This window comes from Malaclemys terrapin, chromosome 7, assembly GCF_027887155.1.
Source record: "Malaclemys terrapin pileata isolate rMalTer1 chromosome 7, rMalTer1.hap1, whole genome shotgun sequence".
Lineage (NCBI taxonomy): Eukaryota > Metazoa > Chordata > Testudines > Emydidae > Malaclemys > Malaclemys terrapin.
In genome coordinates, this window is record NC_071511.1 from 8356831 (window position 1) to 8369707 (window position 12877).

At 43.6% G+C, this 12877-nt stretch overlaps 1 protein-coding gene across 2 annotated transcripts in view; it reads left to right on the plus strand.

Annotated features, from left to right (window-relative positions):
• TAFA1 (TAFA chemokine like family member 1) overlaps nt 1–12877 on the plus strand; it is a 348159-nt gene that overhangs the window by 268622 nt on the left and 66660 nt on the right. Inside the window, exon 3 of one of the 2 annotated variants that reach the window (XM_054033318.1) lies at nt 9830–9970. In XM_054033318.1, coding sequence (XP_053889293.1) covers nt 9830–9970 — 141 coding nt within the window. The remainder of the gene's footprint in view (nt 1–9829; nt 9971–12877) is intronic. The other variant, XM_054033319.1, reaches the window with a different exon arrangement.

Genomic DNA, 12877 nt, shown 5'->3' on the forward strand with positions numbered 1-12877 from the left:
AATTTGAAAGGAACCATTGCAGGGCACTGAGCCGTTTCAGGGCATTTCCAGTCACCCCTGTAGCTTCTTGGTGGCAGGACAAGAATATTGAAATTTTGCAGGGTCTCCATCCTGTTATGGATTTGTTCCTTTAGGTATTTTTGTGGTGGAAAGAAAAAGCTTTTTAAAGTTATTTTTCTTAGGGCTTGTCTACACTTGAAATGCTACAGCAGTACAGCTTCAGCTCCTCCGTGTAGACCAGTGGTGGGCCACTTCTGGCCCAGTCAGCGCACATGTGTGGCCCATGTGACATCCTCAGGGCCATACAGGTAATGTGTATATATATATTGTGTGAATGCGACCCACATAACACACAGAAAGCTGAATATGCAGCCCACAATGATAAATAGATTGAGAACCACTGGTATAGACACTACCTACGCTAACAGAAGGGGTTCTACCATTAGGGTAGGTAATCCACCACCCCGAGAGGTGGTAGCTAGGTCGACAGAAGAATTCTTCTGTCAACCTAGTGCTGTCTACACAGGGACTCAGGCTGGATTTTAACTACCTCATTCAGGGGTGTGGATTTTTCACATCCCTAAGCAATGTAGTTAAGACAACCTTATTTTCTAGTGTAAACCAGGCCTAAGTAAGTAAATTAAAGTAGCTGCCTAAATGGACAATAACTTTCAGCTAAAGTTTCAAAAGGATCTCTAGCCAGACAGTGGCGGATTTAGAGTTAGTGGGGCCCGGTGCGCAGCTTCATTTTTGGGGGCTCCCCCTCGGGACTCGGCCAAGAAACAGAACATTCTCTCATCTCCCCTCCCACCCACCCCCGTTTTTCATTCTTTTTTTCTTCATCCTCCTCCTATATTATAAGTAATAGGAAGTAAATGAAAATAAAGTGAGGTACCTTGATTGAGGCAGAGGGTTGGGGTGTGGGAGGGTGTGCGGGGGTCAGGCTCTGTGAGGAAGTTTGGGTGCGGGCTCTGGGCTGGGGCAGGGGGTTGAGGTGTGGCGCTTACCTTGGGCGGCGCAGCTCCCAAAGCGACTAGCATACCCCTCTGGCAGCAGCTCCTAGGCAGGGTGGCCAGGGGGTCTCTGCGTGCCGCTGCCTGCAGGCACCTCCCCCACAGCTCCCATTGGTCGCAGTTCTCAGCCAATGGGAGCTGCAGAGTTGGCGCTCGGGGCAGGGGCAGCGCGCAGAGACACCCCCCACAGACACACACGCTCCGAGGCCGCAGGGACATGCCAGGTGCTTCCGGGAGTGGCGTGGAGGGAGGGAGCTGCCTTAGCCCTGCTGTGCTGCTGCTGGCACATCTCTGTGCACCCCTTGGGGGAAGGGGGGCAGTGGGGCGCGCAGATGCCTGGGGGGAGGGGCAGCACACGGAGCCGCCTCCCTCCTGCCAGGGCACGCAGAGACATGCCAGCAGCCCGCTGCTTCCAGGAGCGGCGTGGGGCCACCAGCCACGGAATGCATGCACCCTGGCTTCCTGCTGCGCTGCCGGCCGGGACTCAGAGGCAGGTTGTCAGATGAGATTCGTCCTGCATTTTGGGGGCCCCCCTGTCATTGGGGACCCCGTGCCACCGCACTGTTTTTCATGGTAAATCCGCCTCTGTAGCCAGAGGATTTAGTGCCCAATCCATTTCCCTCTAAAGTCAATGGAAAGTCTGTCCTTTACAGCCTGATGCAACTGTCATGGAAGTCAATGTGCAGACAAAGCCAATAGCTACATTCGCTCAGTAGCCCATTTAAAAAAAAAAAAAGCCTTTCTTGTCTTTTGTGACAATGGTTTAGGCTGTAACTGCACCAAAAGTTTATCAGGTCAATAAGCTGCATTTTTAGTCCCCACATATGTGCTTATGACACACAGAACAATAGCTCCTAAGGAGCGGTTACAGTCTTGAGTCAATATTCCATGTTTTTATGAAAAGTCCATAAACGTGAGTGTACATTTATACAATCCATATTTTGGTCCATGTCCACCCTGATATACTTCTATACCTGGTCTTGTAGTCTGTCTTTTAAAAAACAAACTATATCTATACAAATAAAAATTGTAACCAAGGGGCTGAACTAGTGTGAATTGTCATAGCTCCATTGAAGTCAATTGATAATTTACATCAGCCGAGGATCTGCAGCCCTCTGTTTGTAAGGACAGTGGCATGCAGTCCTGGAGCCTTAAAACTGCACCTGCGCTGCAGGAAGGGAGATGTCTTTTCAACAAGAGCCCAGTGTTGAATATAATTCACCCCTCTGGCCAGTAAATCCCCTGCAAGAAATGGGAAATTTCCAGGCTCTAGGCATGTAGACAGATAACACAAACTGTTCAAATGTAATACTTCCTGCCAGAAATTCTCTCTTTGAACAACATTTGACACCTGCTATTTCACCACCACAATAGCAAGTGGCGTCAGAAAAGCACAGCGCAGCATAACATACTGTACAGCACAAATGCTATTCTTCAAGATCTTAAAAATCCCCAAATTCTGAGCGTCGCCAAAGCCTCAGAAAATACCCTTAGAGTGTTTGTGTCTTAGAGTGTTTATGAACATCTCTCATCTTAGCAGGATAAGTTACTACCTCTGTTGCATCTCACACTAGTTTCAGTGAAGCTAATCTTGAATATTTAACTGGCAAAACCTGGGTAAATAGTTTCCTTATTCCTATTTGCCTATCTTGGGGGGAGAGGGGATGAAGGGGGAGATTGAGCAAGGAAAATTTCTGTATCTGTGGTGCTAGTTAGATTTCTATTTTGAACAGAGAGTGAGGGAAAACACCACAATCCTTATACAGCTTTCCATATAATTATTAGTAGCATTAGTATAATTAGTATTTTATAGGCAGGTTCGGCTTTCCAAGCAATTTTCATGAAATTGAGAATGGAAGGCAGTTTAGCCATATTCATTGCTACTTCCCAATATGAAACCACAGTGAATAATCATGTTCTAAAATGCTTGCCAAGAGCCATGCTGTCATTCTCATGGGCACATTATGTGATCACACATGAAATGGGAAGTGGCCCAAGCATTAGAAAGCTGGAGGCGAGAGGGCCCATGAAACAGTCTCTCTCAGATGTGGTCTGCACTATGAAAGGGTTGAGAAGCTGATTTATGATGCTAGATGAAATATGAATAAATGTGTTTGTTCTGGATCTGAATTCCATACGCCCCAAAGTTCAGCATATTTGGATTTAGGGTTTTGTGTCTTCCCATTCCATTGTTGAATCAGAGCTTTTAGTTCAGTCTCACCTTGAGTTCTGTAGTATATCTTTATGCAAGTAATATAGTCTTAGGGTATGTCTACACTGCAGTGTAAGTCTAGGCTTAGTGGAATTCAAATCCGTGGATCCTGGATTCGAGAATCCAGAGCTTGGGTATCTACACTGGTTGTCAACCCTACATTAAGAATTTTCTAACCTGGGCCTAAACCTGGGGCTCCCGGGTCCACACTGCAGTTCGCAGACCCAAGTCCAACCAACCATATCCCAGACTTCCTAGCGCCCTCCTGAAATGTAGATGCTCTAGCCCTTTGTTTGTGGTGCAGTGTGGGAATACCTGACTTTCCACGAAACTTGACTGTTCGGAGGACAAAGAAATAGGGATAGTTTTGATGGAGTCCCAGGGTATGTCTACACTACAATTAAACAGCTGCAACTGGCCCATGTCAGATGACTTGGGCTATAGGACTGTAAAACTGCAGTGTAGATGCTCAGAGACCTTGACAGGTCCCTGAGCATCTACTGCTCCACCCCCATGGGATCCTGGGACCCTGGGTTCAAGCCCTGGATTAGCACAATTTGTGGACAGAAGGGTGCTTAGCCTGAGTTTGAACCCTGGGCTTATACTGCACTGTAGACATACCCTTAGGGGTAAATTTTCAGTGTGGCCTTTTCCTCGCTTCCCCGTGCATGTGCACAAAATTGGATGGACACATGCATGCACTTCCACTTGGCATGTGCACCTTTAAAAGGTAGACAGCAGTGCACATACAATGTTAGAATTTGCTCCTGCAAAACCCAGAGCAGCTGATAGATTTTGCAGAGGCAAATTCTAATTATTATATGCAGGGCTGACTATGTAACAGTGTTTTCCTGGAAATGTATGGAACAAGGGGCTGAAAACATACCCCTTATAAATTGAGAGTTTCATAGATTATAAGGCCAGAAGGGACCATTGTGATCATCTAGTCTGACCTCCTGTATAATACAGGCCAGAGAACTTCCCCAAAATAGTTCCTAGAGAATAGATTTTAGAAAAACATCCAATCTTGACTTAAAAATTGTCAGTGATGGAGAATCCACCACGACCCTTGGTAAATTGGTGCAATGGATAATTACTCTCAACATTAAAAATTTACGACTTACTTCTAGTCTGAATTTGTTTAGCTTCAACTTCCAGTTCTTGGATCATATTATACCTTTCTCTGCTAGATTGAAGAACCTGTAAATATTTGTTCCCCACGTAAATACTTGTAGATTGCAATAAAGTCACCCCTTAAGATTCTCTTTGTTAAGCTAAATAGTTTGTGCTCCTTCAGTCTGTCACTGTAAGGCAGGTTTTCTAATCCTTTAATCATTTTTGTGGGTCTTCTCTGAACCCTCTCCAATTTATCTTCTTGAATTGTGGGCACCAGAACTGGACACAGTATTCCAGCAATGCCAATATAAAGGAAAAATAACCTCTCTATTCCTACTTGAGATTCCCTTGTTATGCATCCCACGATCCTATTAGGGGTTTTTTTGGCCACAGCATCAGACTGGGAGCTCACGTTCAGCTGATTATCGACCGTGACCCCCAAGTTTCTTTCAGAGTCACTGCTTCCCAAGATTGAGTCCCCCCATTCTGTAAGTATGACCTACATTCTTTATTCCTAGATATAAATATATACATTTGGCCATATTCAAACAAATATTTTTGCTTGTTCCCATTTACCAAGTGATACAGATCACTCTGTATCAGTGACCTGTCTTCATTATTGAGCACTCCCCCAATTTTTATGTCATTTGCAAACTTCATCAGTGATGATTTTTTTCTTCTTCCAAGTAATTGATAAATACGTTAAATAGCATAGGGCCAAAAAACAAACCTGGCTGGATCCCACTGGAAGCACACCCACTCAATGATGATTCCCTGTTTACAATTACATATTAAGACCAATCTGTTATCCTATTTCCAATCCATGTGATGTGTGCCATGTTCATTTTGTATCATTCTAGTTTTTAATCAAAATATCGTGCAGTACAAAGTCAAATGCCTTACAGAAGTCTAAATATATTCTGTCAACACTATTACCTCAATCACCCAAGCTTGTCATCTCATGGAAAAAAGATATCAAGTTAGTCTGGCAGGATACATTTTCCATAAACCCAGGTGGATTTCCATTAATTACATTGTACTCCTTTAATTTTTCATTAATTGAGTCCCATATCAGCCACTTCATTATCTTTCCTGGGATCGATGTCAGGCTGAGAGAGGTCATCCCATTTACCTTTTTTAAAAACTGGCAAATTAGCTTTCTTCCACCCTTCTGGAACTTCCCCGGTGTGCCGAGATGTAGGGTAGGTATACACTATGGGACTAATTCAACCTAAGTTCCGCATCTCCAGCTATGTGAATAATGTCGCAGGAATTGACGTATGTTATGGCCGACTTATTGCTGTGTATACACCGTGCTTCATCAACGGGAGAAACTCTCCCATCAACTTACCTTATGCTTCTCGTTCTGGTGGAGTACCGGAGTCAACAGGAGAGCGATCGGCAGCCGATTTAGTGGGTCTTCACTAGACCTGCTAAATCGACCCTCGGTGGATCGATCGCCATGTGTCAATCCCCCAGTAAGTGGATACAAGCCCTTACTGAAAATCAACATTATCGGTCCTGCGAGCTCCTCAGCCAGGTCTTTTAAAACTTTTTTATCCAGACCTGCTGATTTTCAAATGTCTAACTTTAGTAGCTTCTATTTAACATCCTCCAGAGATACTAGTGGAATTGAAAGTGTTATTGTCACCATATGATGAGATTATATCATCTGGTTTTTCCCCAAAAAATACAGTTTCTGCACATGAGATTTTGCTCTATTTGTGTGGAAGAATTGGGAAGATACTTTTTTGTATGAAAATTAGAGGCTGTGCAGATTAGAAAAGTCCCAGTTAATAAGAGGATTAACTATATATGGTAACAAAAGTTTTTTTGCATTGTCTTAGTTCCATTGCGTTTTTACCAGCTATAACCTTTAGAGTTTTTCTGCAGTAACTTGAGGGTTTCCACATTATAATTATATGTGTGTGTTAAAGCCACAACCCATTATTTTGCACAAGACTAGCTTTTGTTAACTGACCTCATGTAGTTATTAGTACTCATCCACAAAATTAAGAGGAAAATAGAACATTTAGCTTACTCACAAGTATTTACTGTACTGTATGTGCAGCAAAGGATAGAATTACCTTATTGTGTACATATTTTCCTGTTAAAAGCCAAACTTACACACACAAAAACCAGAAAATGTACTGCAGTCAGAACGACAGATATACATTTTCATGACATATATATGGCCTGATCTTAAAGCCACGCAGATCAATGGGAGGCTTGCCTTTGACGTCACTGGGATCCTGGTAGAGCTTTAGGAAAAGCATTTGCTGTGGAGAGAGATTTTGTTCATAATTCATTTTAAGATGTAAACACATAGGGCTAAATCTTGAGCAGCAGTGAGTGCCCGCAACTCCTCTTATTCCTCTGGGACCCTCAATGGGGCTTTTGTCATAAGGTAGCGCCTTCAAGCTGTCTGAATTGTGTGATCCATCTGCTGTTGCACATCTTGGCTCAGAAAGAGCTGTGTCAGGTAGCCAAATATGTGTATACACAATACAGGAAATACAGGAACCAGCTCTTCTTGTCAAGAGTAGTTAATTATTAACGACAATGCCTGTCTGGCCTGGAGCTGGCAAGCTCATCAATACTAAATCTCATGAGTTCGTGACCGAGGGTCATTTACCTCAACAGACATTAACAAGCTTTGATTGACTTATTCCTGAAAGGTGAAGGTTTGAATATTTAAAGTTGTAAAACATGTCCACGCAGTATGAGGTCTCTTGTGCCACTGCATACTTTGGATTGGCTTGTTCCTTGACACTGCTCTGAGTTACTGGAAATACTTGGATCCTCTTCAAACCAAGTAGCTTTTCCTCTGTCAGTAAGGGAAGAGCTGCATAAGATCACTTTTTTGTAATTCCTGGATTTACTGTACTTCCTGGTAGGGCCGACTCCAGGCACCAGCCCACCAGGCTGGTGCTTGGGGCGGCACCTGGAGGGGGGTGGCGCGGCGCTCCGGCCCGAGAGCGGGGCTGCAACCGGGCTCTCCGCCCTCCCCCCGGCGCAGCCTCTGGCCCCCGGGGAGAGCGGAGCCCCGCTGGGGCTCGCCGCCCTCCCCCCGGCGCTCTGGGCTCCACTCTCCCCAGCGGGGCTCACTGCCCTCCCTTGCGCGGGGGGGGGGGGGCGGCGGGAGGCTTTTTTGCCTGGGGCGGCAAAAAAGCCAGAGCCGGCCCTGCTTCCTGGACTGCACATGACTGTAATTACAGCGATGGGTCTCATTTATTTTGGGCTAGATTTTCACAGCACCGCCTGAGATGTGCAGAAGAGTGAGGAGAGGAGGAGGGAAGAAAGTTTGCCCACTCCCCTTACTGCCCTGCTGAGATTGTGACCTGAGCTGTAGGGAGGAAAGCAGGGCTACTTGCCCACTACTTCTCACTGCAACCGTGTCAGTGGGCAGTGAGGGGCAGGAAGTGAGGGAAGCCCTGGCTTGTGTCTTCTCCCAGATCCCTATTCCGAGTAGCTGGCTGGGTGCACAGGCCGGGAGTAGCCACATAAAGGAATGAACTAACTTACTCCTCTCCCAGAACAAGGGGAAGCAGGGGAGGAATTGAGTCCTAACTTATCTGGTGTGCTGTTGTGGGGCAGCTCCTCGTTGCTTGTTCTCATGGCTGATTGTAAGGTTACAATCTAGCCTTTGGATTTTTGATCCATAGAAACAATGGACCTTTTCCATTAGGTGGTTCACTGTCGCTAAAGCATTGCGCTGTAGCATCTCGTGGTGGGATTAAAATAATATTGCTTTCATCGTCTACCCTAGTGAGCCTTCAGACATGTCCTGCTCTTGTATGTATTGTTTCAGAGTAGCAGCCGTGTTAGTCTGTATCCGCAAAAAGAACAGGAGTACTTGTGGCACCTTAGAGACTAACAAATGTATTAGAGCATAAGCTTTTGTGGACTACAGCCCACTTCTTCGGATGCATCTAGAGTGAAACATATATTGAGGAGATATATATACACACATACAGAGAGCATGAACAGGTGGGAGTTGTCTTACCAACTCTGAGAGGCCAATTAAGTAAGAGAAAAAAACTTTTGAAGTGATAATCAAGATAGCCCAGTACAGACAGTTTGATAAGAAGTGTGAGAATACTTGTATGTATTGTGGATATTTTTGTATTGAGATTACACTGATGCTGCCAAATTTATGCAGCAAGTTCATGATGTGGATAAATATCTGCTAAAGAACAGACTGGCACTATAAACACTTAATAATGATGAGTGAAATGCAATTGGAACTCAGGTCTGGAGAGATTAATGAGCAGCACAGAAACCCAATGCGCTGCCTGATCTTCCTGTACTATATTGCTCAAGTGAAGGGGCCTATGCTCCGGTCGTGTCATTTACGTACATAGCATATGCCACAAGCAATGTGTTGTCAGAAGCCCTACACTGTCTATCTCTGGCTATGTCTGCAGCTGGCACTAGGAAGGTGGCTCCTGGCTCACGTAGCTTTACTGGCACTGGCTCTTATCAAGTTAGCAGGCTAAAAATAGTAGCATAGCACAGGCTGTGAACAAGGGCATGGGCTAGCCACCGTGAATACATCTCCCAGGGTCCAAGAGGGCTTGTACTTGCGAGCCATGCTGTCACTCCCCACTGCCCACAATACAGCAGCTACGCTCCTACCTTTAGCACGGTAGCTTGACGAGAGCTAGCCCAAGTATGTCTGTGTGAGGTGGGAATCTCACCTCTAGCCCCAAGTGTAGACTCCTTCTCCATTTATCTGTCAGTATAATCCATCTTTTGGAAATGCTCTGAGTAAAACACAAAATGAAGGAAAGGAAAATTTTGGGCCTCATGGCATTAGACTCCATGGGAATTTTCCCTGTATTGGAACTGCCAGATCAGGCCATTGTTTTAGGTGCGAAGGAAAGCAAAATTGGACCATGCCGTGAGTCCTAGGGAACTGATTCTCTCCCTGCAGAATACGGGTACCCGGTTAGAGGCGAATCTGAGGATTTGGAAGTGGGTTCATTTCCAGGTGGATTCTCTGAGATACTGGGATTGTGTCAGAGTGTAACCTAGTAGTATGGGAGGAGAGAGATGAAATAGAACACATGTAAAACAGGCAGACATTTTCATTCTGCATGAACGCCTTCAGGTCCATGTTGTGATATATTCCCTAGGGGGGTTGGACTAGATGACCTCCTGAGGCCCCTTCCAACCCTGATATTCTATAATTCTATGAATTCACACCAAAAAGTTCTATTCATGTCAGTAGAGCTACTCACAATGCAGAGAAGCAGGCTTTGGTGCGGTATCTACTCTTGAGCATTTATTTTGCATTTCCTATTGCCTCTGAAGTATACTAATACCTACCTTAGACAAAATTGCCCGTAATGGGAGACAACACTTTCTTAATCCTTCTTATACAGAACCTTTCTTCACAAAGGGTGAGAGTAGCATGCTTGGTTGCTTAGACTAGCCATTGCAGTTCTTCCTAATCAGCGTGTCAATATTCTCTCTTTGTTGCCAGAAGGAGGAACGTGTGAAGTTATAGCAGCACACAGATGCTGTAATAAGAATCGAATTGAGGAAAGATCACAAACAGTAAAATGCTCCTGCCTCCCTGGGAAAGTGGCCGGGACAACACGAAACAGACCTTCCTGTGTCGACGGCAAGTAGCTCATCCCGTATATGTGTGAACTGAATATGTAACATCCAGTATATACCTGACACTATATATGTTATGTAGCAAGCATACTTGTATTCTCTGATTTAGCTTTTTAGGAAAAGATAAACTATAAGCATAAATGGTTGACCGAGGAGATGGCCTTTTACATTACCAGTATACCTTGTCTTCCACCTTAGAGCCTGATTCTGCAATCCTTACCCAGTTTGAAAAGGATTTACTTTCACTACTAGTCACATTACAGTCTGTGGGGCTACTCACATAAATACAGCAAACCTGGTGACAAGAGCGAGCCCTTAGCAAACAATGGGCAAAAACTCTCCTTTGTGTCTCTCTATTGGGCCCTCTCATGTCTCAATGGCTGTGATTCAGAAATATTTCAGGTGATAACAATAAGTTGTTCTGATTCAATTTCCGGTTTTAAAAAGTCAGCCCAAAAAATCCAGTGATCTGATTTTTGTAATAAGCATTGTGTAAAGATGAACAAAAACTGCAAAGCTGATTTTTGGTTCTGGAAAAAAAATGACATTTCTGAATAGATCTGACATTGGCCCCACTCTTCTGAAAGCTTCAGGGCAGAATCTTGTTGCGCATGGTTTTCTGTGCAAGACAAAAATAAAACGTGGGGTGAGTCATATCTGTGTCCCATTTTTATCTGAATGTCAGTACTCTGGGGTTCTGATTCTGTGGCCATCTTTATTATTTCAATGGTGAAATAAATATACACATGTTCATTGGAGACTTCTCTTTATGGTTCACGTAATCCTAATTGAACATTAGTGAGGTGTACAAATGTGCACCAAGTAGAGAATATACCCTGCTGTTTGGAAATGGTGATCCAAATTAAATGTCTTCATATTATGGCTTTAAGAAGCTATTGACTTTAGTGGGACTAATCTTTGGTTTTATTTCCCCCACACACTGATAATTGATGTCTGATCAGTAGCATCCTTGTGTAGCAGCCCTATTAAATGGGCTTGGCTTTTAAATGTTCCTTTTCTCATCTCTGTTTTGTGGAAATGATCTGGTAGCACCATTGACCGTAAACCCCTGGGGTGCCAAAAGTCATTAAGAGCTCAAATTTGCCTTTTCTGTTTGAATGGGATTGAACATCCCTCTTCCTCAGCTTCCAGCAAGACCCAGCAGCGTTGCTGCACAGCCGATTTGTCAAAGCATCTTTTGTTTCCTATTCGGAGTCGCACTTAAAGATGCAGCCTTCCATCAGAAAGATACGCGCACATGGACGTTTGAAAACCCGCTTCCCTCAGTCACGTGCAGCAACATTTTCAAAGGCACTGCCAACAGAGCAACAGCTGTGCCAATTTTCATTGGAGGTTAGATGAAAGTTCCTGTTGGCTTTATGGGCTGCAAACGCATTGCAGCCAGAAGCCTGTGCTGGCGTCAGTTCATAGTAAGTAGATAGAAAAATATGGTGCATGTCAGGGGGATGGAATCTTACAATGTTCTCAACTGCTGCTCGATGGCGTGCATGGGTGTGGATCTATCTAGTTTGTATGTTGAAATATAAAGAAAAACATCTTATAATTGCAAAAAGACAGTTTAGGTGTTAAATTATGGGGCAATAATTCACAGCTTGTTACAACTGGAAATGCCATTCAGTCCCTGGAATCCTGCCTCCGAATGCACTCCAGTAGCTGTGAATTAATACACTTTAGTTCACAAGCTGACACATTTTATTGCTTAATTATTCTGATACAAAGAATTTTATTAAACAAAAAACAGTCATGAATCTGTAGGTGATATGTTTTGTTGGGCCTAACTAAAAACAAACTGGGTAAGCTTTGGAGAGTCACATTTTCTTCATTAGGTCGGGTCCTGAAAATCTAGAGCCAATAGATACAGCAGAGTGGCAGTGTTAATTCAGACCTGGTAACTCTATTCTGAGAACAGTAGCTCCAAGGGGAATTAGGTTTAAAAAAAATAAATAAATCAGTGCAGGTATGGACTGGAGTATCTCTGCTTAATAGCTGTCTCTGGATTACAATGAAAACAAACGTTATCAATTGGCATTTTGAAAGGGGAAAAGATTAAACAAAGGCTACTATCAGAAAGGCATGTGATCCCACACTCATTGAAGTCAGGGGCAAGACTCTCATTGACTTCAAAGGAACTTCTTGCCCTTTTCAGTTTAATTGTTGTAATCAAAACATGGGTGCTTTTGTCAATGGTTGGTGATTGGTTAGAAAGCCAAGACCCTGTTCACAAGAATTAAGGGGCATTCTTAGTTTAATCTTCACGCTTTGTTTTAGATTCTTGACACAATGACTGTCTTGGGTAAAAACCCTGAAGTCATTTTGTAGTTTTTCAGTCCTTACTAAGGCAAAATTCCCATTTTCTTCTGTGGGAAGTTCCATTAACTTCAGTAGGAAATTTTCCTAAGTAAGGATTTGGTATTTTGCCTATTTTCTGGGAGGTTTTAATTAGTACATTACAAAGGATAAGCTAAAATTTGTTGCCTCCTTTATCTACTATATTAAGATTATTAAATGTTGTGAGTCACAGTCTTATACTTTGTACCATTTAAAGCTATGATGTGCCACTGGAAAAAAAAAATCTTTTCATTGATCCGTTACTTTAAAATGTATTATGTATGCCCTTGCATAAATAGCATAAATAACAAACTGAACCTGGACCATCCCTGATAGGTGTTTGTCCAACTCATTTTTAAATGCTTCCAATAATGGGGATGCCACAATCACCCTTGGAAACCTATTCCAGAGCTTTACTATCCTTATAGTTTGAAAGTTTTTCCTAATATCTAACCTAAATCGCCCTGACTGCAGATTAAGCCCATGACTTCTTGTCCTACCTTCAGTGGACCAGGAGAACAATTGATCTCCGTCCTCTTTGTAGCAGCCCTTAACATATTGG